The 27,874-nt window shown below is 38.4% G+C and overlaps 1 protein-coding gene across 1 annotated transcript; it reads right to left on the reverse strand.

Annotated features, from left to right (window-relative positions):
- On the reverse strand, nt 1-26,218 carry ING3 (inhibitor of growth family member 3). Its single transcript, XM_056118507.1, has 12 exons — nt 26,077-26,218; nt 25,719-25,790; nt 20,592-20,692; nt 18,510-18,575; nt 10,525-10,621; nt 8,652-8,723; nt 7,266-7,385; nt 6,837-6,994; nt 5,981-6,174; nt 4,174-4,366; nt 2,576-2,614; nt 1-312 (listed from the first exon to the last, which is right to left on the reverse strand). Exons 1-12 carry the CDS (start codon nt 26,102-26,104, stop codon nt 196-198), a joined length of 1,257 nt encoding a protein of 418 aa, XP_055974482.1. The 5' UTR covers nt 26,105-26,218; the 3' UTR covers nt 1-195.
- Nucleotides 26,219-27,874: the final 1,656 nt, after the last annotated feature.

Below are 27,874 nucleotides of genomic sequence, written 5' to 3' on the forward strand. Positions count from 1 at the left end.
AGTGCATAAATAATTTACTTACATTATTAAAATACAACCCATAAAATTCAAGTTCAAGATCTTATAGGATTGTCTATGTAAATCCTTGAAATAGTTGCCTGAAAATGCACTGTCTCTTCTTTCCCTTTTTGTCTTTTTTAAGTCCTATATAAAATTGGAGCTGAAGCGGTCTTCTCCTCAGGTGAAATGACCCCCTTATTTGTGCCGACTGCCCCTCCTCTTCATTGCAGCGGTGCACTGTGGACAGTACCATTTGCCTTTGGGAGCTTCTGTCAACCCAACACATCCGTAGTGGAACCACTCTATAGGGCACTGGAAAGCAAAACGTGAGACCAGTTTTAGTTTTCAGTTGAATGTTTACATTTTTGGCAACTACTGAGGTGTGAAACCAGGGCTTCTCACATGTAAGTGTTCATGGGCAACATCCACCACTTAGTAACTCTAAAGGCTGGAAAATACATTAAAATATGCCTGGTCGGGAGGGGAAAGAGTACAGCGGAAAGACTCTTGCTACGCATGCGGCAAGAATCTTGTTTGATTCCCAGCACTTCATAAAGTTCCCTTTATTTATATTTTATTTTTTGGGGGGGGAGGGTAGCAGTGGGGGAAATCACACCTAGCCGTACTCAGGATGTGCTCCCCCCCACAGCTCTGCACTCAGAGATCACTCTTGGAGGAGCTCAGGAGACCAGATGGGATGCTGCGTGTACTATCACTCTCGTGGTACTATCACTCCAGCCGCTCATACAGTCCCCTAGAGCACAGCCAGGGCTGATCTCTGAGTGCAGGGCCAGAAGTAAGCCCTGAGCACAGACTGGTGTGGCCCCAAAAATCAAAAAAAAAAAAATATCCTTGAAAAAGAATTATTTATTTTAATATTAATAATTAGATCGAAGTAAACTGAATGTTTAGGTCTAACAATTGATTTACAGATAATTTAATTCAACTGAGACATGAAGTCATAGAAAAAAAAAGCATAGAAAAATTACGAATCTTGGTTAACACTGAGGCTCAAGTAATCTATTCTCATAATCCGAAATCAAAAACCAAGGTTCACCAATTCTCACAAAGCTGGAGAATAAGTTGATACCAACTTTGAAGATGAAGATAGGTCTCTTACACAAAAGGCAAATGTATTCTGAATATGTTACTAACACTCAACCCTATTTAGTCCTCATAAAGTAGAATAAGCAAGTTGTAATTAAAGACATAAAGGATGCGCTGGATTTTCTTTCTGAGTCTATCTATTTCTAGATGATTAGAGAAAAAGTATTCTCCTCTGCAGTAAGCAAGTTGTAATTAAAGACATAATGGGATGGCCTGGGTTTTCTGAGTACATCTATTCCAAGATGATGAGAGAGGAAGTATTGTACTCTGCAGTGTATTAAGCAGCGCTTACATTTCCCCAGGAAACTTAGCACTCCAACCACATAGCACAACTGGGAAGGAGGCATCAGAGAGAGAATGAGTCTCATTCATCAGCTTCACGAACCCCCAAAAGACAGTTTACAAGGTGTTCTTGAAATGGTTAGATGCTGTTTTGTGTAATAATCACCAACAGCCCACTAGGGGTCTAAAGAGGGGAACAGAAGGACAGTCTCTAAGTGAACATGTTGCTGGGACCTGGTCAGGTCACCAAAGTGCAAACCTACATGCGACCCAGCCAACCCTTCTCAATCTTCAGACCGTAGAAAGCACTCATTCTAAGTCTACCGACTTAAACATCACTTAGCACTATTTCCACAGAATTCAGGGTTCTCTACATGCCTTTGGAATGTAGGCAGAGGCAGAACTGTATGAAAGTAAGGATGGAGTGAAAAATGTAAGACAAAAACACCCTCAATTGCAGCCAGAGATAAAGATCTGTAATCAAAATTATGCTTCCTAATAAAGAACCAAGCACCCCTTTCTTCCAAATCTCCCAGTTTTATCTATTTATTTTTTGTGCTTTACCCAGCTGTGCTCAGGGTTTACTTGTGGAGATCCCTCCTGGTGGGTTCAGAGGACCATACGTGATGCCAGGGATCAAACTGAGTCAGATGTGGGCAAGGCAACTGTACTATATATCTCTTGCCCCCAAATCTCCAATTTTATTTCAGATTAGGCACTAACCAGGAGATACCTACAGAGGTCAGTAAGAAATACTATTCTTCAGGAAGGAACATCATTTCAAATTAGAGTCTCAATTTTCACCCTTCACCTTAGTAGCATGCCTTCTGTAAAACAGCTGGCCTGAAAATTTGAACTCCTCACTTTAATAAGTGAACTGGATTCCAGTAAACACAATTATAATCAGGTAAAGGGAAAGGAGACTGCTTCTCATTGTCATACAATTACCTTTTAAGAAATATAATCTGCATATAAAACCAAAAATTTTGCCTTAAAAATTAAAGGAATGTAGTTCTAAGAGATACAATTCTATTTTAGTGAAGACTATTCTTGCAGACTATTCTTGCATTAATAAAGGATAATCAATACAAGTATAAATCCTTTTTCTTAGACTGATTCAATAAATAAGACAGAAAGTAATAATTTTCAATTTTTTCATTTGCAAAAGAAAAAATGTAATACTTACATCTTGGTTATCACAGCCTACCATTTCACCATAGGATACCTAATAAAGAAAAAAATTAAATAATTGTATTTTCATTAGAACCACCTAACAAGCATGTGAATATAAATTATGAATAATACTGTCAGAAAATAAAAGGGAAAACAAAAAGTATTCAACTTCATCAAGACACAAATTATGTAATTTTATGGAGTTTTGATTTTTCTTCAAGAATATTTTAGAGCAGGACACAAGTGGAGACACACATAAATTTCTTGCTCTTTCAAAGTCTGGATGTCACCTTTGTGATTGGTTCCTTCTTATGTAAGGATGTTAAGTTTCTTTCTAGTTATTTGCCTACTTAAGGCTTTTACCTTTCTTAGTTCATATTAAGATATTTATATTTCTGCACATGGCAGAGCCTGGCAAGCTACCCCATGGCGTATTTGATATGCCAAAACCAGTAACAATAACGGGCCTCATTCTCCTAACACCGAAAGAGCCTCCGAAACGGCAGTGTTGGGAAGGACGAGTAAGGAGAGGCTGCTAAAATCTTAGGGCTGGGACGAATGGAGACGTTACTGGCTCCTGCTAGAGTAAACTGTGAACAACAGAACGATCATGATACAGTGATATAGTGATTATATTTTTGCAGTCAACAATCCACTTCTCTGAAACTTAAATTTATCTGTGTCCTTTCTAAGTTTTATGTTTCCTAACCATCACCAGCACTTTCTCACTCTAACTTGCAATTTCTTGCATCCATTTAAGTTTACAATGGACTTACTTGTTAGATAGGGTTAACTAGATCATACTTCCCGACTCTCTGAATGATAAGACTATCTGTATATATTCTATGGGCATGAAGAATAATCTCAGTGCATACCAATTTTGGGAAATACCACTGGATGTCTTATTCCTTCAAGTCTCATAGATATTTTGTATTTTCAATTTTTGTATTGTGCTCGGGAGATCACACAGGGCACTAGAGACAGAATGTGGGCTGGCTGCAGTCAAGGCAAGTGTCCCTTCTGCTTCACTATCACTCTGGCCCACTAGACAATCTACTTTTGTCAATATTCTTTTTTTAGTCATCAATATAAAACTGATTACTGGAAGGTAACAAAGCAATGAACGTAAGTGGCAAGTTCTTAAAACTATGTTGGCTACTCACTCCAATAAACATAACAAACTGCAGACAAATGTATAAAAGATTTATTGTGGAGAAACTGAAGCATCTCAAGAAGTAGAAAAAAACATTTAAAGCAGACATCTTTAAGATGGGAAAAGGGAAGGATGCCTTCCTAAAGCACATAATCCATGGCTAATTCCAAAAAGAAAAAGGCTTTACATAGTCAATACTACATAAAATTACAGAATTTTAAAAAAGGAAATCAAAATATATAGAACGTTACAAAAAAAAAAAAAGGTTCAAAAAACCAGCTAGCACCACTAGTCAATTCCAAGGATAAATTAAACAAAACTAAACAAAACAAAACAAAAAACCCTCCAAAAGGTCTCATCTTACTACCAATATAAATTAAAATTACTTCATGGTGCAAAATTATCTTTTTTCTAGTTTATTCAAATCATGCTTTTATAAAAATATACCGAATTTTTACCTGATTACAGATGCAATATCGTGGTTCATTTGGGTCATAAGTCCAATCAACTTGGCTATTTGAATCTGATTCTGGTACTACTGTGGCTTGTTGAGAGATTTCTTGTACAACAGTTGACGATGAAGAACATGAAGATAATGAAGAGGATGAGGAAGAAGATGACGACTGCTGGCTTGAAGATTTGTTGTTATTTCTGGAAAATAAAATTTTAGTCTTATTTGCTCATTGTTTAATAAAAGGACCTAGTAACTCGTAAGGGGTACAAAATAAGGCATCATAAAATACAATCATATCTAAAAAGATAAAGTAATTGGATAAACAGATTTTAGAAGCATATTTGTTGGGCAAAACAAAGAACATGATTTTTAATAGTGCTTGGAATTGCGTGTGTGTGTGTGTGTGTGTGTGTGTGTGTGTCTGTGTGTGCAGTTTGCTTTTCTGACTTGGGCTTTACCCAGCGGTGCTTGCACAGAGATTACTCCTGGCTCTGTGCTCAGAGAACACTCTTGTGCCTAGAGGACTATATGTTGGACCAGGGATTGAAACAAGGTGAGCAGCCTGTAAGCCACACCCCCGTACTAAATTTCTGGTTCCTAAACATTTTTTAATAGGGGTTACAGCCAACAGTGCTAGGTTTGTTTTTAGTGTGGGGATTGAACTCAGGCCTGCATATACCAATCATGCTCTCCAACTTGACCTATCCTCTGAGGTCTAAAATAAAGTTTTAACCAGTTGACTTAAACTGTAGTATTTATAAGTATATTAGTATTAATCAGTAATATCTTACTTTCTTTAGACATTTAAGCAACAATACTCATGGTCAAAATCTAATATAAATATACAAACATTCTAATGTGAAAGAGCATGTGATCAAAAACACGTGGAATACTTACCTATGTAGGGCCGAAAGCAGAGAGGTAAAAATCACAAGTAATTTGCCATAATTTATAAATCAAAAATTTAAAATACAGAATTTATTATAAGCAACTGAATCATTATTATGGAAAAATTTCAAATACCTGGCTTTTGGGGGGTAATTACATCTTAAACATACATTTAGGAATTTAAAAATATCCTGTTTGGCATGGGAAGAGATAATATAGTAGGGAAGAGGTTTGCTCTGCAACCAGTTCAACCCTGGTGCCATGATGGTCCACTGATCAACACTAAGAGTGACCTCTGAGCACAGAATCAGGAGTAAGCCATGAGCACAGGCAGGTGTAGCCCAAAAACAAAAAGAAAAACAAAAATATACTTTAATTTATAATAATTTTTATGAGAAATACCCAGCATGTGGAGATACTTGGATTATGGTACAAAATGCTATTAAATGATCCTATTTTAAAGTTCAGAGAATCACTCAGTCTCATACCCAAAATGTAGAAATACTTAAATAATTTCAAGTTTTTGAGACATAAAATGCACTCAACATAAAATCCAGTTTTGAAAAATTCCCAAGATATAATTTATATTTTATAAATTTACCTTGAAACACACTACAAAGTAATTTATAAAAGTTATAAATGAAAACAGTACCAGAAAGGTCTTTTCTTATGAACAAAAGAAAATAATTAGAAGTAGTTTATCAAACCCAAGTTATGCCTCTTAAAAGTCTTACCACTTTTTTAACGCTTCATCCATTCAAAGTCTGACAGTGATTATATAAATGTTATTACTTCTTAGTCCCTCCAAAGTTCACCCTGTCCCAATATATGCTACTCTTGCTTAGTATACGAAAGCCCTGCTGGACACAGAGTAGACTGCATGCTTAGCAGAGGTGCAGTGCTACTGTGACAACGTAACTTACTTGCTCTTTCTCCCACTCCGTGAGTCGGCTGCTGATGAACTGGCATTCTGTGTTAATGTAGTCATGAGCGCTGAAGATGATGAATAGCCAGTTGTTTCCCTGGGCATTGAAAATTCTTTTCCCAACTGAAAGTCATTATTCTTAAATGCTTCATAACTGGCTTTTAAACTTGATGTTCGTCGTCCCTCTTTCATCTTAAATAGACATTTATTGATAGAATTAATATCCATAAGTATGTGGACTCTCGCTTATAAGTCTTACTAGCTCAAGCATGATTTTGTTTAATCAAACATTTATTTATTTATTCAGGAAAGGTCAGAGTACATGCCTGGCAGTTCTTGGTTTTATATATGGTGCCAGGGATCAAACCAGGTATCAGCACATACAAGGCAAGCTATACTAATTCTCTGACACCCTTAAATATTTATTCTGTTTCATCACTAAGACTTAAGTGATGATGTTCTTACACTACATTTTATGTAAGGATCTAAAATCACTTTTTACAGTGTAAACAGGCAAATATAGGATGGATGAGGAACCTAATTTTGAATATGAATAAATTGACAGAGTAGAACAGGTTTTAGGCAATAGAGGCTACAGAGAAAACTGGAAGTGGAAAGGAACTCCGTCCCTTCAAACGCAATTATAATCAAGAACAAGAGCAATTACTATATATGGATTTACATGCGATAACAAGTACCTTTTTTCACTTTTTCATTAGCAGACAATCTCCACATATTCAATTCACTAGACAAAATGTCAGACATCATAAAACCATGATTTAAACATGGAACCACACCATTAGTCCAACTTCTTTTGTTTCCACCCAGCTGTTTGTGTCACAGTTTCCTTTTACCTGCGCTGTAGCTTGGACCGCCTGGGCTGCTGCCATGGTGATTGCCCCTGCACCAGTTCCTGAAGATAACGAGCCAATATTATAGGATGCCAGAGGTTGCGAGGAATTCACATTATAAGCACTGTTGGAGGAGGTCGTAGAATTATTATTTCGACAACCTGCAGAGGAATGAAGAAAAAAATTAAATGGTTAAAGAGAACATGATGATTGTGGGGATAAAATTATTTCCCAGCACAGATATAATTATTAAATTCAAATTTTTCAGGTAGGTGACTATAAAACTTTGTCACAATTGTCTTTTTTCTTCATTCTACAGCTGTGAATTTGCATCGGCTAAAGAATCTGTAAGATTTATCAATTCCAAATGCTTCCATTTCCTCTAATTTTAATACAAAAGCAGAAACAATCATATTTAAGATCTTAAATTACCCAGTGTATTTTCCTTAGAGGCATCTGATGTAAGAGTAGATAGAAGAGCTTCAGCTTTAATCTTCTTTTCAGGAATATGATCTGTTGTTGTATGATGAGATGATGGATTATATTTCCTTTCTGAATATAAAGAAAGAAATCATGTGTTTTTAAGTTTTAGAGAACTATAGATAGGCATCATACTCACAGCCAGTAACAAAAACATACAGTTATGATCTAAGTTCCTCGTGAAGTACAAAACATTGTCCTTTTAGAAAACAGTATAAACAGAGCTCACTGTTGTACCTGTTTTATTAACAACAGTTTTCCCAAACCAAAAACATTCAGGAGTGCTGGAGAGGTAGATGGGTTAAGGTGTTTGCCTTGTACATGCCAACCTCAACTCAACCTCCAGTACCCATTCTGGTCCACCCAAGCAACAAATTATGTGAGCCTGGAGCTACGAGCGTGAGCGGCCAGGTGTGACCCAGAAGCAAGCAACCCCCTCCCCCAACCCCGAGGGGGGGGGGGGGGAACAGGGTTTATGAGCTAAGGAGAGAGGTTAAAAGGTTTTAACAGATGCTTTGTATGGTAAAGTCCTGAGTTCAATCGAAGGCACTGGATTGAATTTGGAGGCCACATGAGCACCCAGGGAGGCCATAGTGACCAATCACCACTAGGCCCTTCTAGCATCTTATCACCTGGCCTAACAACTGAACCCCTTGCTAGGTCTACTAAAGTAAATCACTGGAAGAGGCACCAGGCCTTGTAGAAATTGTCTGAAAGAAACTCCTCCTCTCAAAAAAAATTTCAGTAACAAAGTATTGAAATGATAAATCCGAGAAGCAGTATACTTTCACATATATGTGAAACTCATTTTCAAAAGATTATCTGTGATTTAGAATAGTTTCCAATCACCCATATCATTTAAAATTGATTTGTCAAAAAAAAAAATTAAGCCTAGTTACTTAGCCAATTTAGACTTTGCATTTACTAACTCATCAACTGTTTGAGACTTTTATTGTTTGTAAAACATTACAGTTAACCACAAGTAGAGAACAAGGACAAAAAAGAAAGTTCATTAGGAAGAGATTACTACTTTGTTTCTTTGCAATGCTCCCTAAGAAAATCAGGAAACTCTTTGTAAGGGAGTATGTTCTGCTATTTATTCTATACGCCTTCCCTTTACAAATTGCAGGAAAAATAGAATACTTGTTCCCAAATCAAACATGCTTTTTAACCAAAGGAAGAAAATAAATCTACCAAAAACTGCAATAAAAAAAATATATTTCAGAAAACAAAAGATAACTGTGTTTCGCAGCTGAGTAGTGCAAGAGAATACAGAGACAATAGAATGATTTTTAAAAAATTGTATCTAAAAACTTAGTTGCACCAAGTTAAACTTACTTTCCACTGGAGTGTGTGAATGAGCATGGTGATTGTTCACTGGCTGTGAAGGAGTATCTAATTCCAAAGATCCTAAATCAAGAAAGAGGCAGAAATATATACCACCAAATGCATGTCACCATCGAACCTTACCCATAAATCAACTTATACACTGTGTTCCCTTACCCAGCTGAGAACTAGTAAGCTGATGCATATGCCCAGATCATTTCTGACAAACACATTTGATGGTTACCACTGCCATTTCATTTTCTCTCTCAACAGTACACACTCCATTTCTCAATGTTCGTCTTAAGTAAAAAACTGCTCAAGGCACACACACTAATGTCTAATTAGGGAATTTATCACAGTGAGGTTTAAATGGATTTTTTTTAACTCCATGATAAGTAACATCTAAAAAAACATAACCAAGTTTTACCAAGTTGAAGACTTTTTAATGGAAGATCTTAACATACTGAGTGAGGGGAGAGTATTGTATGAAAGAAAACGATTCATTAAAATGACACATTTTAATAAAGACTTTCAAAAAGAAGTTAGGGATTTTTGCTTATGGAAAATGAAACACAGGGTCTTTATTGCATTAAAACGATTTATAAAAAATGTTCAGGGTTTATCTTGATCCCTTGAGATGAAATTATGGCAGGGCAGAATGTGGAGCAGTTCTGCAATTTGATCCAGTTTAATTTCATATGTCTGTGTCTTACCAAGGATGCTTCATTAACCTTCCTGCAGCTCTGAATAGGCATGAATTACCATTATTCACAGCTATTGTCAGCATTCTAAAAACAGATGCAGCTATACATGATGCTATTTTGTTTCAAAATACTTATTCTTAGATAGGATTTCCCTAAAAGTATCACAAATAAATCAGATCAGTGATTTCTGACTGCTGGCCCATAGACTGATGCCAGTCCACAGATGTAAAAAGGTCAAAAACCACCGAATCAGATGATCACATAAAGATACAGAACTATGTCTGAATATAAACGGATTACAAAATGGGTTCCAGACTGGTTACATCTGATTGCTAATAACTTTATACCCAGAGATACATATTCTTAGACTTATAAATTTTTCATATGGGTGTAGAAATTTGTGCATGGTCTCACTTTTGAAAAGAACCAAGAGGAGAGAGGATGTTTAAGCTTTTTTAGTTTCAGAAGAAATAAGTGATAACACTGAACTGGTTCTTGAGTTACTGCCTTCTTTGAAATTGCCACTTCACTATCCGCTTTGAGGTCTATCATCTATTTAGATGGGAAGAGATGCGAAATTCGTTAAAGTAGCAGAGTCCTAACTCCATTTGGGGGAAGTATCCTGAATTAAATCCAAGAAGTGATAATTATAGCAAGAGATTAAGTTGAGCCTTGAGAAGAAATATTAAAATGGTTTCTTGCTGATAAGAATATATTTGGGGAAAATGTATTTGAGAAAAGAAGTGAAGTGAAACCGATTAAAATCATCCTCAGTGATATGGCTGAGGGAAAGTCCTAAAGTAGTTCTTACAAAGAAAAACGAACAACCTTCATCAAACCTTAAGTGTATATATAAGCAAGCAAGTCAATACATCTGACAGCAGGGTTACGTTTTTCTAGACAATCATTTGAAAACTCTTTGTTACCACTTATCTTGCCAATTTATTAAAACAGGGAATGTTCCAATAATTTATTTTCAAAAAAAGATGAGTCGATGATATCCTATATCACATCTCTCAGTATAACCCAAACAATCTCAACTCCTAGTGTCCATGGTACTCAACCCAACAGCCAACATCCATTGCAGTGCAGAATTAGAGAAGTGTTTGGACAAGTGAGATTACTCAGTGACTCCCAAAAGTACTGTCCAACATTGATGTAAAACGGTAAATTTTACTTACGCCTCTCTAATATTTCTGTAATTCCAGCATTATCAGCTTCCAGCTCCATTTTAAACTTAGCCAGTTCCTGATCCAGCTTTCTCAAGTGCCGATCTACCTGTTTCAAAGAAAATCAAAGATAACCACCAAAAGTTGAGACACTATTAAAGTGTCAGTTTAATGCACTGTAGCACTGTCCTCCCACTGTTCATAAATTTGCTCAAGCGGGCACCAGTAACATCTCTATTGTGAGACTTGTTGTTACTGTTTTTGGCATATCAAATACGTCATGGGGAGCTTGCCAGGCTCTGCCGTGCATTCAGGATATCGGTAGTTTGCCGGTATGTCCGAGAAGGGCAGAGGAATCGAACCTGGGTTGGCCATGTGCAAGGCAAATGTCCTACCCGCCGTGCTATCGCTCCAGCCCGTCAGTTTAATGAGGAAACCTAAATCCATTTGGGTTTTTTTTAAATAAATTTGTTTTATATCCTAGAGCCAGTTAATTAACCTATATGAAAACTTATATCCAAAATTTTTTTAAAGGTGGGGGGAGTGCTAGTCTGAATAATCTCCCACCTCCTCTTAGAAATTACAATTTTTAAGAGAACAGAATTGTAATGTTAGAAGCGCTTGGAAGAAGTAAAATATCTCATTAAAGTACAACTCCTATTTGGAATTTAAAGAAGAAATAAGTGCAGGAGGGCAGGGTACTTGGTTTATCTTCTGCCTAATCTCCTCCAACATATAGCAAAAGCAGACACACTGGTATACAATAACTACTTTCTAGAAAAATGAAGTTAAAGATTGTTAGTCTACAAAGAGGCTACAATGTTCAACATATAAATTTCTTTAGAATAGGAAAAGCATCCCATTATACTCCATAAAAAAGGTTGAAACAAAAAAGGGTGTCAGCCAAAAACTCCCCATCTCCCAGTGATTCTGATTACAACGGCTTTAATAAAAGTTATTGCTTTTGTTAAGGTTGCAGGATTGTTTTTTAATCTTTGGATTAAATTCAGATATTATTCAAAACCTCAAATTAGCAAAATATTACCATTTTTGTTAAGCTTAATGTTAGATATTTTAAAAAATACTTTCAAATTTACTATTTGGAATAAAATCAGAAGACATAAAAATGTTTTTAAAAATTTAATTTGTATTCATAAAAACATTTTGTATTTTTTCAAACTTCAGTTTCCCACTGGATTACTATTATAATTTTAGAGAAACTTTTGCACAGATATAAAAATATTCATGATTTATCATGGGGAAACAGTCAAATAGGACTTTCAAGTAAACAATATGTATATAGAATGAAGGCAAAAAAAGAGAACACAGCAAGAAATAAGTCGAATGTGTAAGGTGTCAGGTAATTTCCTGGTAGATTAGACTGTCTAATTTTTTACCTCTTACTCTAATCTTTAAAAATAGTTAATTACTGTCTCATTTTAAAAGTGAGGAAACTAGGATTTATAAGGGCTATGTAGCAATAGCTAATGCATTACAGAAACAAAATTAAAATCTGCTCTGTCATGGAAGTAAGTTTTTATCATTTACATGTAACACTGTCCTCTAAACCACCTGTCAACTTGTAGGACTCAAATGTCCAACTCACAAGCAACATAATTTGAATTAAAAAAAGGAATACTGGGGCTGGAGCAATAGCACAGCGAGTAGGGCATCTGCCTTGCACGTGGCCGACCCAGGTTCGATTCCCAGCATCCCATATGGTCCCCTGAGCACCGCCAGGAGTGATTCCTGAGTGCAGAGCCAGGAGTAACCCCTGTGCATCACCGGGTGTGACCCAAAAAGAAAAAAAAAAAGAATACTGTCATATTATTTGTATTTGTATATTTTGTATATTAATAACAGCTGTAGTGCTGGTCTGTTATTTTTTTGAATAATTTTAAAGCTTAATTTTCCCTCCCTAACTATATTAAAATCCTGTAGTTACATTATGATTATTTTATTTCATTCAAAACTCCTGCAGATAACTGAGCATCCGTTAACGGAATCTCCCTTCCAATAATGGAATTTAACACAGAACTCAGTTATTCAAAAATATCTTATACATTGTCAAAATTTAATCTCAACGGAAATTGTTCAAATTCCAAGACCACTTAATGCAGCGGAAATACACAACCATTTATCTTACAGGCAGTGGTACTACTAATTAATAGTGGAATTCTGGGGCTGGAGAGACAGTACAGTGGGTAAGGCAAGCTTGCCTTGCCCACCACCATCCCGGGTTGGATATCCGGCAAAACATATGGTCCCCCAGAGCACCTTCAGGAGGGACTCCTGAGTGCAGAGCCAAGAGTAACTAATCCCTAAATGCTGCCAGGTGTGGGCGAAAACAAACAAACAAACAAACAAAATAAAAATAAACGTGGAATGCCTATTGCTTGTTAGGTGCTGGGATAAACAGGATCAACATGAAAAATGAGAGAAAATACAGTCTTTTGGAATTAGAATTTAACTGAGAAATCAGGGTCAACATAAGATTTTTAACATAAGTTTTTTGTTTTTTCTTTTTGGGTCACACCGGCACTCAAGGGTTACTCCTGGCTCTGCACTCAGGAGTTACTCCTGGCGGTGCTCAGGGGACCATATGGGATGTTGGGAATCGAACCCGGGTCAGTCGCATGCTAGGCAAACGCTCTACCTGTGGTTCTACCACTCCAGCCCCTAATGTAATAAATATTCTAAAAAAATACCTTAGATGCAACAACAAATAACCAACAGCTGAAAAGCAGAATAGCATTTAAAAAAAAAATAAGACACTGGGTGGTCTCAGTAGACACAGAGAAGGTAAGAATGAGTAAAGAATGGGGTTTGTCTAAATGAGTACAAAGGTATAAAGGAAAAATAATAAAGACATAAAGAGAAAAGAAAACAGATGGTAATCTCAGAAAAAAAAAAGTGCGGGGTAATCTGTAATGGGAATATAAGAATATAGCCAAGAGTTTAGAGTCTTGGTTGAGGGGATGGGGGCAGGAGGCACTGAAGATGCTACATACATAATCCTAACGCCACTGGAATATTTAAGAATTCTTCTTTACATTAAAAACTGTGCTAAAAAGATTTATTACAATGAAAACATGGAACATAATGATAGCACTGTAGCACTGTCCTCCCGTTTTTCATTGATTTGCTCGAGCAGGCACCGGTAACATCGCACAACAAATTGTGAGACTTGTTACTGTTTTTGGCATATCAAATACGCCACGGGGAGCTTGCCAGGCTCTCCGAGAGGGGCGAAGGAATCAAACCTGGGTCGGCAGCGTGCAAGGTAAACACCCTACCCGCTGTGCTATCGCTCCAGCCCGGAACATAATGATAAAAATTTTTAATATTAGCTAGCTCAGAAAAAAAAAGGCAATGAGCAAGCAAAAAATTAAAACTCTAAGAACCAAAATACATGAAATGAAATCAGAAATGTCTTGACTGCATTTGCAGTGGGCAACTCAGTATGACAGCTTCTACTCATTCCCACCACCTCATACAGAAAAAAAAAAAGGAATATGGATTTATTCATACTGAAGGCAATAATTAAACAATTATTGTTTTTCTTAAATTCACTACTGCAGCACTAAATCAAATCAGAAGTTTCAAAGTAAACTGACCAGAAGATTTATAACTTAAGCTACAACAAAGCAGAAAACTTAGTATTAAATTATCATAAAAAGCAAGAGCTGAACTGAACTTGACTGAAATCTAAGTTGATTCCCTCTACAAGATTTTAAATGCACCCAATCAATCTAGCTGATTACCAGAAAAATTCCACAGATAATAGACAAAGGAAAATTCTAAGATATTTTACCCCTTCACACACTACTGATAATGATTGATAATAAGGAAGGTACTGACCTAGTTGGGATTTTCTATTAGACATAGATTTTTTTAACTCAAGGTTAACATTAAGTCTAATTATTAATTGGTCCTTACCTAATATCAATAAATGCTAATAACGAAAATTTCCATAGCATACAACCCTAAGTCATATCCTATAGCCCCCAATAACAAGTGCTTTAAATTTTAATCTATCTTTTCTAATCTTTCCTGAGAAAACTATCAATACTATTTAAGTATTCTAAATATATGATTCTAAATATATTTAAATTCTAAATATATTCACATTAAATTTAAATCATATATTTAAATTAAATATATTTAATTTAAATATATGATTCTAAATATATTTAAATTGCACTTGATCTTTCTAATGAAGCACACAAATTGCCATGCTCTCAACATTTTTTTGTATGGCAGTAATATACTTTTTCTCTTTCCACTCTCCCATCTTTCAATATTCAAATTTTGGATCAACCCAAACTGAACCAAATATAGTTTTAAAAAAGTTTCTGAGAGATTGATAGCTTCTAATACTTTAAAATTCTAAAACTTAGATGTCATGCTTGCTTTATCCGAGTGAAAACTCAGTCTTTAAGATTCTAAGTTGAAATCTGCAGCAATAAAAGACATTTCTATCTGTGAAAAGATGTAGCAATAGTGAATAGGGAGGGTAAATTAAGGAAGAAAAAGAAACCGTGATTGCAAATTATTTCTCTGATGCTAAGTCATGAAAAGGATTCTTTACATCTCTGAATTATATTTAAACTAGATGAAAATTTGATCCATCTTTAAGCTGAATCAAATACTCAAGACCTTAGCACATAATCTACATCTAATCATCTTCCTAATAGACAATAAGAATTGGAGACAAATCAAAAGGTCAAAATCACGTAATACAGTTCCTTAATTAGACTATCAGATGAATTCTCAAATGTAAAGGTAAAATGAAGGCCTGAAATATAATCATTTCAGGAATATGCCAGCATATAAAAAGAAAGCTAGTTCAAGGTCATTCTTTGAGCACTGTATGAGATTTCTAAAATCATTCAAGCGTTAACCAAAAGCTCAAATTTTACCACAGTAATGTAAATCAACTTTATTAGATATTAAAATCAAATACAGTCTTGTGACAGTGAAATCTGACTGAAGAACACAAATAAGGAAATTAATAGTATTTTTTTCTTTCAGTCAAGTATTGAAAGAGTCACTGAAATACACTGTCAATTCTACTGAATTTCTCCTTCACTTAGAACACTTGTGCAACCTTTTTTTCTAAATATATTTTTCTTTTCCCCTTTCTTAACAAGTAACATGATCAATATAGTGCTGGCCATATTCTCACAGCAAAATGACACAATAAATATAATACCATAAAAAAAAATAACACAACAGAATGCCCTATCATCTACATTGAGGGGTGAGTTCGAACACAATTATATAACAAACTGACATTATCTTGAAATCTATAATGCATGCTTAAGAGTAACATGCTTAAATAAAGGTTATTAAAATCTCCTCTAAGGTATATTTAACATCTAACTCAAGGTTAACACAAGGTTAAAAATCCTCTACATAAGTTGGGCCAGACCAATAGTTGAGCAGGTAAGGCATTTGCCTTGCAAAATTGATCCCTAGTACTCCACTCTGTTCCCTGAGCACCACCAGGAGTGTTCCCTTAGCATAGCCAGTAATAAACCCTGAGCACTGCTAAATATACCTACCCACCCTCCCCCATCAAAATAAAGAAAAGCAAAAAAAAAAAAAATTAAAAGTTGAGGTCTTGTTTTAAAGATGGGGATGAGAAACCCATCTGATGTTCCAGGATTTAATTTTTAATACACAAGCAAAGAGCTAGGGCTACAGAGCACTCAGCAGTACCAATAGGTTCTTAAAGGTCTTTTCCCTGTATGTTTCTCATTCAAACCACAACCCTATGATGCATGTGTAAAACAGACCTGTGAACTCACTCAAGATGATTGATATTGAAGTCAACTGGGACCTAAGCCCAAGACTGTGTTTGTAAGGTCTAAAAAATTGTTACTGCTATTGTTTTGGGCCATACCTGGCAGTGCTCAGGGCTCACTCCTGGCTCTGTGCTCAGGGATCACAAAAAAGAAAGAAATTCCTCCAACTGCCTCCTGCTGCTTTTAGAATAAAACCCACACAGATCCACTGGCTTCAAGGTCCTCCCCACGCCTCATTTCATTCTTCTCTTCACTCACAAAGCAACAGTCACGCTGACTTCTTTTCTGGTCCAATGTGTCAGGTCCTTTCCTGCCAGTCTATGCTTGACACACCCTTCCATGTGTGATCCTACGTGTTATCGTTTTAGACTGCACTCAACCTGAACAACACTCTCAATAGCATTTCCCAGTCATTTTTCCACCTGCCACAATGCAGCTTCTACATTTTACTCCTCTATAAATCCAGGAAAAATTCCATTATACTAAAGGCGGAGTAGATGAGCAGTATGGTTCATAAATAACAGATTGAAAAATATACATAAGAATATTTAAAAAGCTTATGCCGGGGCTGGAGCAATAGCACAGCGGGTAGGGCGTTTGCCTTGCACACGGCCGACCCGGGTTCAATTCCCAGCATCCCATATGGTCCCCTGAGCACCACCAGGGGTAATTCCTGAGCGCAGAGCCAGGACTAAATCCTGTGCATCGCTGGGTGTGACCCAAAAAGCAAAAAAATAATAATGATAAAATAAAAAATAAATAAAAAGCTTATGCCATTTATATATTTCATAAATCAAGTATTAATGATATAAAAAAGTAGGAAAGTAACAAAATACGAACAAAACAGTGAATAGAATCAAAGAACTACTATGATTTAAAAAGCAGGCAGTTGCTAATTAGATGGATATATATAATTACTAATAATTCTCAAACTCAAGCAAATGTTTTATCTATGCAGACATAATAAAAGAACAAAAATATTTAAGAACATCTTTTTATTTCATAGTGAATCATGTTGCAGAATATTCTTCTTTCATTTAAGCAGCATCCCTTATGCAAATGTTTTCAGAATGCGTATATGAACAAAGAGCGTAGGTTATGACAGCCTTAAAATCTTTCCACTATTAAAAAAACACTGAACATTTTATATGACTTTTTTTTTTTTTTTGCTTTTTGGGTCATAGCTGGTGATGCACAAGGGTTAATCTTGGCTCTGCACTCAGGAATTACCCCCGGCAGTACTCTGAGGACCATATAGGATACTGGGAATTGAACCCAGGTCGGCTGTGTGCAAGGCAAACACCCTACCCGCTGTGCTATTGCTTCAACCCCACATTTTCTATGACTTTACATGACATTTTCCAGTTTAGCATAGAATTTACAATGTACACCCTATGCAGCATCAACCTCCTATCTGTCCTACTCACCAATGTCACTTATATTTACATATTTACTTGGTCAGTAATAAAACTGTATCCAACAAGACCATAAAAAATAGGATATGAAAATCTACATGTGGGCACTGGAGAGATAGTACAGTGGGTAAACTGCTTGCCTGGCAGGAAACAACCTGGCTTTGATCACCAGAACTACATATGGTCCACTGAGCTCAGCCAGGAGTGATCCCTGAGCACAGAGCAAGGAGTAAACCCCAAGGATCTCTGAATCTGGCCCAAAAACAAATTAAAAAAATTAAATCTACATTCAAGTTAGTCTAAAGTGAATCTTTTTTGTCAACTTTAACCTGCTGGGAGGCAAACCACTGTCACTGCCACTGTCCTACCGTTGTTCATCAATTTGCTTGGGCGGGCCCAGTAATGTCTCCATTGTGACATTTGTTACTGTGTTTAGCATATTGAATACATCACGGGTAGCTTGCCAGGATTTGCTGTGTGTGGGAGATACTCTCCGTAGCTTGCCAGGCTCTCCAGAGGGGTGAAGGAATCGAACCTGGGTCGGCCAGGTCAGTCATATGCAAGGCAAACGCTTTACCCGCTGTGCTATCGCTCCAGCCCGGGAGGCAAACCAGAAACGAATAATTCCCTAGAGCAATGCATTTTTGAAGATGATTTATATTTTTCAAAATAGAACCACAATTGTAACTAATTTGAGAAACTACATATTTGTCTTCTTGGTGACTTCAGCATTTAAAAAGTGTAGCGTAGTATCAACATTTATTTTACTTACCAAGTCATAGATTTGATTTGCCAACTGCACCTTCTCATCTGCATCTTCCAAAGCTTTATAATAATCCTGAATAAGAAACAACACTTTCATTTCAAGAATAATTTTGAAATATGTATATCCAGGACACTCAACTGCATTTTAATTATGATACTTTGTTATCAACTGTCAGTCTTCTTACATTAGCAATGAAACACAGATAGGGACTGGGGTAGCACTGTAGCACTGTCCTCCCGTTGTTCATCAATTTGCTCGGGCGGGCACCAGTAACGTCTCACAACAAATTGTGAGACTTGTTACTGTTTTTGGCATATCGTATGTCACGGGTAGCTTGCCAGGCTCTGCCGTGCAGACGAGATAGTATTAAAAATTATGGAAAAGAGCCTAGAATTAAAGGAAGATGTTCAGAAATTCTAGAAAAGATATAAAATATAAATGGGGTGAGAGGGGCCCACATCAGGGAATGCTCAGGGGTTTCTCCTGGCTGGGTCCTCAGGAATCACTCCTGGTGGTACCATGGTACATAGGATGCCAGGGATTGAATCTAGGTCAGCCATGTGCAAGGCAAGCACCCTACCCGCTGTATTATCTCTCCAGCACCAACACCACCCCCCCAAAATAAAAACCCTAGTTAAGTACCGTTCTAACTCTAGCCTCTTATAATAGCATAATGTACGTGAACGAATAGTTCTTTTAAAAAAAAATAATAATTTTTACCTAATTTTTATACCATTTAACAAACATGTTAATGAAAGTGTAACTATAAAGAATATTCCAATCTGCATGTCGCTACTTCGTAAACATTCTGTTTTAACTTCTATAGCAATTCATACAACTCAATTCATACTTTAAGTTCCTCCTCAGCACAAAACTAGTTATTTGAAACAACAAAAGAAGTCTATGAATTTCCACGGCATACCAGACTTTACAGGGTATATCCAAATTGCACCACACCAAAAACTGAAAAGGTTTAAGGGGATGATGAATGACCTTGAGGTGAATATGTGACAACCATACTCAGATACCTCGAAACCTCCAAGTATTCTCCCAGCAAGGATTCTTTTATAGGTTTTTAATTATCTTTCTTCTTGTAGAAACAATCCCCACTACTATCCATGGCAAACTAAATACATAAGTAACACAACTACTCTAAATCTGATGATTTAAAATTTCTTTCTCAGTTAATCCCTGAATAATCCTCTGTGGATCAGTGGTGAAATAGTTATTATTTAGCACTATTATATTAAAGGGCTGATCTATTATCCCACAGTGAAGAAGCAAAATCATGACAAAAACCCATGTCTTATGTATTTCTTCCAATGTCTCCCCTCCCCACCAAAACACTAGATCAAACTGCTTTAAAGATAATCTAAAAAGGAGAGATGATATTCATCCTAGTGTAGAAAAGTTGCCATGATACTAATGAAAATTCAAAGAATTTGGGACCAGAGCAGTGGAACAGCCAATAAGATATTTGTTTTGTACATGGCCAAACCAGGTTTAATTTCAGGTACCCCATATAGTTCCCTGATCCCTGAGTACTCAATCAAGAGTAATCCCGGTGCACTGCCAGGTATTTCCCCAAAAAACAAAGCAATACAAAGAATCCTATATTCCTAGGCCTAATTCAAATGCAAATTTAGAATGTTAAACTATTTATTAACCCCATCTTAAGATCCTGCAATAATTCCACCAACTTTGGTGGCTAGCAATATATATAATATGCTTCAAAGTCTACTATATTTTACCCATTTGTAGCCTAATTGTAAGTGTCATATATCTAAAGAGAAGAAATTATTAATTACCTATCAACTGAAATAAAACAAATTAAGAGGAAAAGAATACTTTGTGGTTTTTCACTTTCTGGTAAGTTGCTAATCACTGAAACAATTTTAAATTTACAAAAATGTTACAAACATTAAAGATTCCTTTAGCTGAAGCCCTAGAACATAATAATTTAAACTTTGAGGAATTATAGATAACCTGTTCTCATTTTGATGTCAAAAAAATCTAAAATATTATAATATCATTTTCAGACCCACTATTCACTAAAGAAATAAATAAATACCCCAGTGCTGAACATACTTTTTTGATGGAAGCCATTTGTTCTTCTCTCCACTCTGGTTTGTTTTTCTTTGCATTCATGAAGAATTCACTGACTCTTTGCTCTAGCTGATCCATTGCATCTAGAGCAAATGATAAAAATATGACAAAAACATTTCACGTTTATATGACGAAATTCATACACTGAATATAAATGCTGTGGTATGGGGAAAGAAAAATATATCCATGTACTCTACTTCACATAGCCAGAATTATGCTGTGATTTAAATATGCTGATTATCTAAATACCGACTGCCTTAACTACCATAATGAAAAATATTAATGATTGCCCCATGGATTATTTGTTCTTATAGTTATTATTTCAAAAGTTTTTGTAAGAGTCAAAACAGAGTCATGAAGTAGATTTTTACACCAGTTTTCGAATAGTAGTATGTGTTTAAAAAGCTTCTAATTGAAAAGTGCCACTAAATAATCCATATGTTTTTGCTAATAGGAAAAAGGAGGAGTGGGATATATGTCTCAAAGGGTGACACATAAGCACATGATGACATATGCAAGACCTAGGCCCGATGCCAGGGAACACACGTAACCCCACTGCACAGCAGGGCAAGGCCAACGCTACTAAACCCTGGCAGAGCAGTTTACAGGGCTGGGTGGCATCCCAAGTATTCCAAGAGGTGCCACTGATCAGAGCCCTGAGAAAAGATAAAATCAAAGAGAAGAAAATAAATATTTTAATATGAGGTTATAGGACACTAATAGATGTCACCTCATATCATAAATTAGAAATCAGTAGGTAAATCATTTATTAAGACATTATATTCTATGGAGCTCTGGCAGCCGAAGATCTCCAGAACCAGCCACAACCATGCTGAAACCACTCTCCACACGCATGAAGGTACCGGCAGAGGAACAAAGGCATGTGGGTTCCGGGGCTGAGATCTCCAAGCCTGCTCGGATCAGGGCTGAGCATCCTCCACCCAGATCCTCCATCTTTCAGTAGGCAGGGGTCACACCCACCAACTGGCCCCCAGCCACACGTAATCCCATCAACGGCCAAGACACAGAGACTATAAAACTCAGCTCCCGGAAGCGCATGGCCGCATTTGCAGCCGCCCGACATCTTATCATCACATTCTTACTTTGGACAACCTGGCAGGCTACCGAATGTAACCTGCCCACAGGGCAGAGTCTGGCAAACTCCCCATGGCGTACCCAATATGCCAAATACCAGTAACAATGATGGGTCTCATTCTCTTAACCCTGAAAGAGCCTTGAATATGGCACTTTTTAAAATCTCAGGGCTAAATGCCCTGCCACAGAGGCAGGGTGGGATGGGGGGGATAAAGGGTGGGAGGGATACTGGGATCCGTGGTGGCAGGAAATGGGCACCGGTAGAGGGAGGGGTATTTGATCATTGTATAATTGAAACCTAAGCACAAAAATGTGTAAGTCTGCAACTGTACCTCATGATGTCTATTAAAAAATTTTTAATAAAAAAAAAAAAAGACTCTGACAGGGCCAGAAAAATAAATCTCAGGGCTAGGACAAAGGAGACGTTACTGGGGCCTGCTCGAGGCAATCAACAAACAACAGGATGATCGTCATATATTCTATGGGGCCAGAGTGATAGCATAACGAGTAGGTGCCTTGCACGCAGCCATCCTGGGTTCGATTCCTCTGGCCCTCTCGGAGAGCCTGGCAAGCTACCAAGAGTATCTCACCCACAAGGCAAAGCCTGGCAAGCTACCCATGGAATATTCAATATGCCAAAAACAGTAACAACAAGTCTCACAAACATTACTGATGCCCGCTAGAGAAAATCGATGAACAACAGGAGGACAGTGCTATATTCTATGGAAGTTTTTCTCATAATCTACATTAAGAAAAATCATTCCTGGGGTTGAGAAGATAGTACAGTGGGGAGGGTGCTTGTCTTACAAGTGGATGACCTGGGTTCAATTCCCAAGACACCAGATGGTTCCCTGAGCCTTGCCAGGAGTGATCCCTGAGCACAGAGCTAGGAGTTAAGCCCTGAGCACCACTAAGTGAGGAAATAACAAAAAAGAGAAAAGAATAGAAAAAACATCATATCCTGTATATGCTAAACAAAAAATAAAGGAAAACCTGTTCTTCTGTAGCTGAGGAAAATCTTTCTATAACATACTCTTCTATAAGAATTTTCCAGTACAGAATGGTTTTTGAAGGATCCTGAGAAGTGTTATGGTAAATTCTTTTTAAAGATTTTTTTCTTTGTTAAAAGTTCCTGTGTGCCAGACCAGTAGTATACCAAATAGTTCAATCCCTGGCACCACTACGATCCTAAACCCCCAGAAGTGATTCCTGTGCATAGAGCCCTGTGCAAGACCATAGATGCACAACACCCCCTGCAAATAAGTAAAAACGAAGTTCCTGATTTATCTGAAAAAGATGTCTATTGTTCTTTATATTCACTAACTTTAGAGATTCTAATTATAAAAAGCAAAGCTTAGCGAAACTAACATAAATCTATACAAATCACAAGAGTCTTCTAAGTTTTTAGTGGTGACAACGAAGTAACAGCTACCTATTATTAAATACCAACCTTACAGCAGATATTATCCATTCCAATTCAACTGTATTACTCTTATGCATTAGATGACTCTTACTGTACAAATAACTAAGTCACCCTGAAGTGATAATGTGGATAAGATCAATGTATATTTAGCAAAGCTCTAAAGTACATCTGACATCACAGTACATCAAAACCTATGCTCAGGGGCTAAAGAGGTAACACAGCAGGTAGGGCATTTGCCTAGCACGTCCAGCTTGGGTTCAATCCCCAGCACCCCAATATGGACCCCTGACTCCACCAAGAGTGATCCCTGAGCACCCAGGAGTAAGCCCTAAGCACTCCCAAGTGTGGCCCAGGACCCCCAAATAAATCTATGCTCAATCATGCAGAAAACATTACTTAAACCATTTTTTAATATTTCAACTTCATTAAACAGAACAATGTAAACTAGAAAGGGAAAACTAGAATTTAGACTTCCACATTCCATTCACTAAATAAAAGGTAGATTCCATACCCAGCACCCCAATATTTAAGTGACACATGAAATTGGTTAAGAGGCTCAGAAAAGTATTTTCACAAGCAAAACTATGGAACTATATGCCTTGGTGGGCAGTGAGGATCAAGCTACTGTAGGACATTCATTCGCCCCTGGCAATGTCTGGCTCACTGAGCTCTTTCCATTTTTTTCCTTTGCACTTTATCACATCTCAAAACACAGATCTACTTCTGCCCCTACTTTTGTAATCTCCAGAAGGAAACATTTAGGTATATGGCCTTAAGAAACATATTCCACAGATGTACATTATGAACACCTGTCATTGTATTATGTGAGAAATTAGAAGGACCTACATTGTTTTCAAATGAAAGTGACAGTTATTAAGGTCACTTTATTATAGATTTGAATTATGTACCCTGGAATTCATTTCAAATTGTGAGCTCTTATTTGGGTTATTTTGTTTTGGGGGTGAGTTTTTTTTGGGGGGGGAGGGGTGCTTGGAACTCACACCCGGTGGTGCTCAGTGATCACTCCTGGTGGAACTCTGGGGAACTTACATAGAGCCAGGAATCAGACCATGATAGCAGCATGCAAGGCAGGTGCCTTCACCCCTGTACCATCTCTGTCCCCAACAAATTGTTCGTTTCTCAAAATTATACCACAAGATAGTTTGATGACTATATTTCTTTCACTAGAAGTCCAATGCGCTATCCATTGCGCCAAAGAGCCACCTGTGCACCTGTCCACTACAGGGCTGGAGCTATAGCACAGCGGTAGGGCGTTTGCCTTGCACGCAGCCCACATGGCAGACCCGAGTTCGATTCCTCCACCCCTCTCGGAGAGCCCAGCAAGCTACCGAGAGTATCTCGCCCGCACGGCAGAGCCTGGCAAGCCACCTGTGATGTATTCGATATGCCAAACACAGTAACAACAAAGTCTCCAATGGTGGCGTTACTGGGCCCACTCGAGCAAATCGATGATCAACGGGAGGGCCTTTACTTTACTTACTTAATTTCTTTCACAGAAAAGGAAGGTTTTTGAAGTTCTTTCAGAACATGATGTATAGAAATGTGGTGCTTGGAACTTTTTGTTACTGGTTTAGTTTTGGTTTTAGGGTCACACATGAGGCTCTAGTGATTCTGAAGGGCTGGGAATTGTTCAGGGGATCATGAGATGCTCAGGGTACAACCAGACTGCATGCAAAGCAGGCCTTAACCCTTAGCCCACTGAGCTACCTTTCTGGCCCCAACTGTTGTGGCTTTTATGTTTAATTTTGCTCTAAGCATGATTTCCTGTCTCCAAGATTTCTCATTGCATATGAATATAAATCCTTTAAGGAATCATAAGAGAAGGGGGAAAAAATGCTATGAATTAAATACAACAAAAAAGCAAGGTTAATTCTGGGGGACATCATTGGATCACCAAGCTACCACTGATAGAAGAAAAGGGGGGGGGGGGGGAAATGTTATTACAGCTGCACTGCAAACTATTTATTTCCCTTACACATTCTCACTGAGAAAACCCCATGAAATACCATAATTGAGAATGTATTCAATAATGTGTAACTGCAGATGGGGACATTCCCAGTTATCGGATCCTCAAGTACCTGTTATTCTAGATGTTTTCTTCTCTAAAAAATATTTTAAACAGAATCCACTTTTACAAAAGCATAAATGCTAAAGTAATCTATGTGCTACCCATTTTAGCTGCGGGGGGGGGGAATCTTGACATCGATGTCGACAGGCACTTGAAACGTGCATGCATCTACATTCCCAGTGATGCTATTTAAAAAAAAAAAAAAGCTTCTGCACACTAGGAACGTAGCAAAAGGCAAAAGACATACTCATCCTTCCTCTTGCAAAAAAAAAAAAAAGTCACTAGGAAAGTAGCATTAAGAGATAAGAAGAGGCAGGAATCCGTGTTGCTGGATTTTTCTTTTTTTTTCCCCGGACAACTCTGGCGAAGTACTATCAGCGCGCGGGATGCAAAAGAAAAGTCTTAACTAGGAGGAGGCGCCCGCGACGAAGGAAGAAAAAAAAACAAGCTTTCCCCGGCACCGACGACGCGCTGCGAAAGGCGGGCGAACGCGCCGACTTACTCTGCACCTGCAGGTCCATCTCGCGCATCTCCGTGAAGCGGTCCCGCAGGTCCATGGGCAGCTGCTCAATCACTGTCAAAAAAAGAGGAGTCGACGTCACAGGGGCGGGGCCAACGGCGAAAGGACGCGCTGACGTCGTGCGCGCGTGCGTGCGTCCGTGCGTGCGTCGGAGAGGAGGGGGGAGGGAGCCGGCAGCCCACAGCGAGGCTGCCAGTTACCGTGAGAAAGAAACACCCCCCCCCCCCGCCCCGCGCCTCCCCCCCTCCCTCCCGCCCTCCCTCCCGCTCGGTCCACTCGCGCTCCTGCCCGCCCCCAGGTCCCCCCCGACGGGACCCCCGCTCCAACGCCGCCCACTCACTTTCTAGATAGTCCTCTAGGTACAACATCGCGGCCTTTCAAGCGGAGGGTGGGAGCGCAGGGGTCCAGGGGTTTATTTGTGTCACTCGCGGTCGCTGGAGTTTTGTCCCTTCCAAGATGGCGCCTCCGCTAGCAGCACCCGCTCGGCTTCGGAGGGAAAAAAAAAAAGAAAAGAAAAAAAAAAACACTTGGGGCGCCTGACGGCGCTTGCCTCACTGCCGCCCGGAGCTGTGATTGGCTGGCGGCGGGCCTGACGCGAGCCGGCCGGGGCCCGCCCCCGTGCCGTTGTGGGAAGTGTAGTTTCCCGGGCGGCCCCGGCGGGAGCGCGCGCGCCGCGGCCGCTCTGCGCGGAGACTACACGGACCGGGGGCCTTTGCGGGACGGGGCGCCGCGGAATCCGAAATGCGCTGCCTCTGTTTATTTGTGGATTTCGAGGCCGGGCGGGATGACGGGAGTTGTAGTAGGCGCCCGACGGGTTCCCCCCCCCCCCCCCACTCCCGCCTTAACTCGGGAACAACTTTTCAACCTGTTCTGGACTGCGGCTGTGGAATCCACGTCCCAGGCGTTGGGCGAGCGAATCGTGAGGGTTCTGACGCTAGAATGCTCCGCGAAGTTCGGGGATGGGGATTGTGTCAAGGCACCGTTCTGCCGCCGGGATTTTTTTTTTTTTTTTTTTGTGCCTCGGGTGTCTACTCCTTAAAAAAAAAAAGGAAATAAGGATTTCTGGTTTGTAACGGAATGTTGACTGAAGTTTAGGTTAAGAATAATAGAGCTTATATATATGTATATACTGATATATATATATACACATATATATTTCCCATACTAAAAGCTGTACAAGATCGCTTTCAGGAACCTCTTTTTCTATTCTGTTTTATGCTGTCCGTCTCGATGTCATTCTAATGTTATCGACCTAACTTCCTTGCTCTCACTCACACCACCAGCCCCTCAAAAAAAATAAAAAAAGCAACCAGAAAAATCTGCTGGAGTTGAGTATCGAAGTCCTAGCAGCATCTTTAAATGGTTTGGAGTACATTGTCCAAATGAGATCTTTGCACACCAGAGCGTTAGCTTTATTAAACTTGGACTTCTCGCCCAGCCAGTGCACTCTTGTGCATTCCAGAGGTGCACTGCTCGCTCGCAGGCTTTACCTTAACATCTCTTGAACTCAGTGTGTGTTGAGCATCGTTACTGTCCACCTGCTTTCCTCTTCTTTCCCGCCAACCCCCCGCCCCACCCCGCCTGGGGAATTTTCTGTTACGTTCTTAATTTGGTGTTTTCTTATATATTTTTTTTTCAGTTTGAAGGTTAAACACTAAACATTTGAGTTTCCTGTTTCCCCCTCCTTTAGCGTACCCAAGACTTTCGATGCTCTTAAGATAATTAGCTGTATTATAGAATAATGTAAAAGATACCTCGCTTCAATATTAATACATAGCTTATTATCTCTAACATCTAATGCCTCATTCATCTTCACTCCCTTCCTCCCTCCCTTCCTTCTTTCCTGTTGCTATTATCAGTGTCTATTTTAACAATTTAACAGTGATGAATCTCGGTTTGATATTCCTCCCACCCGTAAAATAATATGTATATATTGTTTGGGTTCTAGAGAAGATTCTTAAGTTTAAGAATTGGGGTCCTTCAACAGTAAGGGAATATTCTCTTAACTGTCTTCAATATTGCTTATTTCCCATTTTGTCCATGATCTCTTTTAAACATTTTCAGGACACCCCTAAGACTTTTACTTTGCCCTACATTTACCTTAGTCTTTCTTTCACATGTTTGATCGGAAATTTTTG

The sequence above is a fragment of the Sorex fumeus genome, unplaced genomic scaffold (assembly GCF_029834395.1).
Source record: "Sorex fumeus unplaced genomic scaffold, SorFum_2.1 ptg000037l, whole genome shotgun sequence".
Taxonomy (NCBI): domain Eukaryota; kingdom Metazoa; phylum Chordata; class Mammalia; order Eulipotyphla; family Soricidae; genus Sorex; species Sorex fumeus.

What these genes read in the sequence shown, in the direction of transcription:
- ING3 (XM_056118507.1), bottom strand. Translation starts at nt 26,104, where the DNA reads ATGTTGTACCTAGAGGACTATCTAGAAA. An exon ending in CGGTCCAAGCTACAGCGCAG is followed by an intron (nt 6,175 to 6,836) that starts GTAAAAGGAAAC and finishes TGTCTATTTAAG; the next exon opens with ATGAAAGAGGGACGACGAAC. An exon ending in CGGAGTGGGAGAAAGAGCAA is followed by an intron (nt 4,367 to 5,980) that starts GTAAGTTACGTT and finishes TTTATTTTCCAG; the next exon opens with AAATAACAACAAATCTTCAA.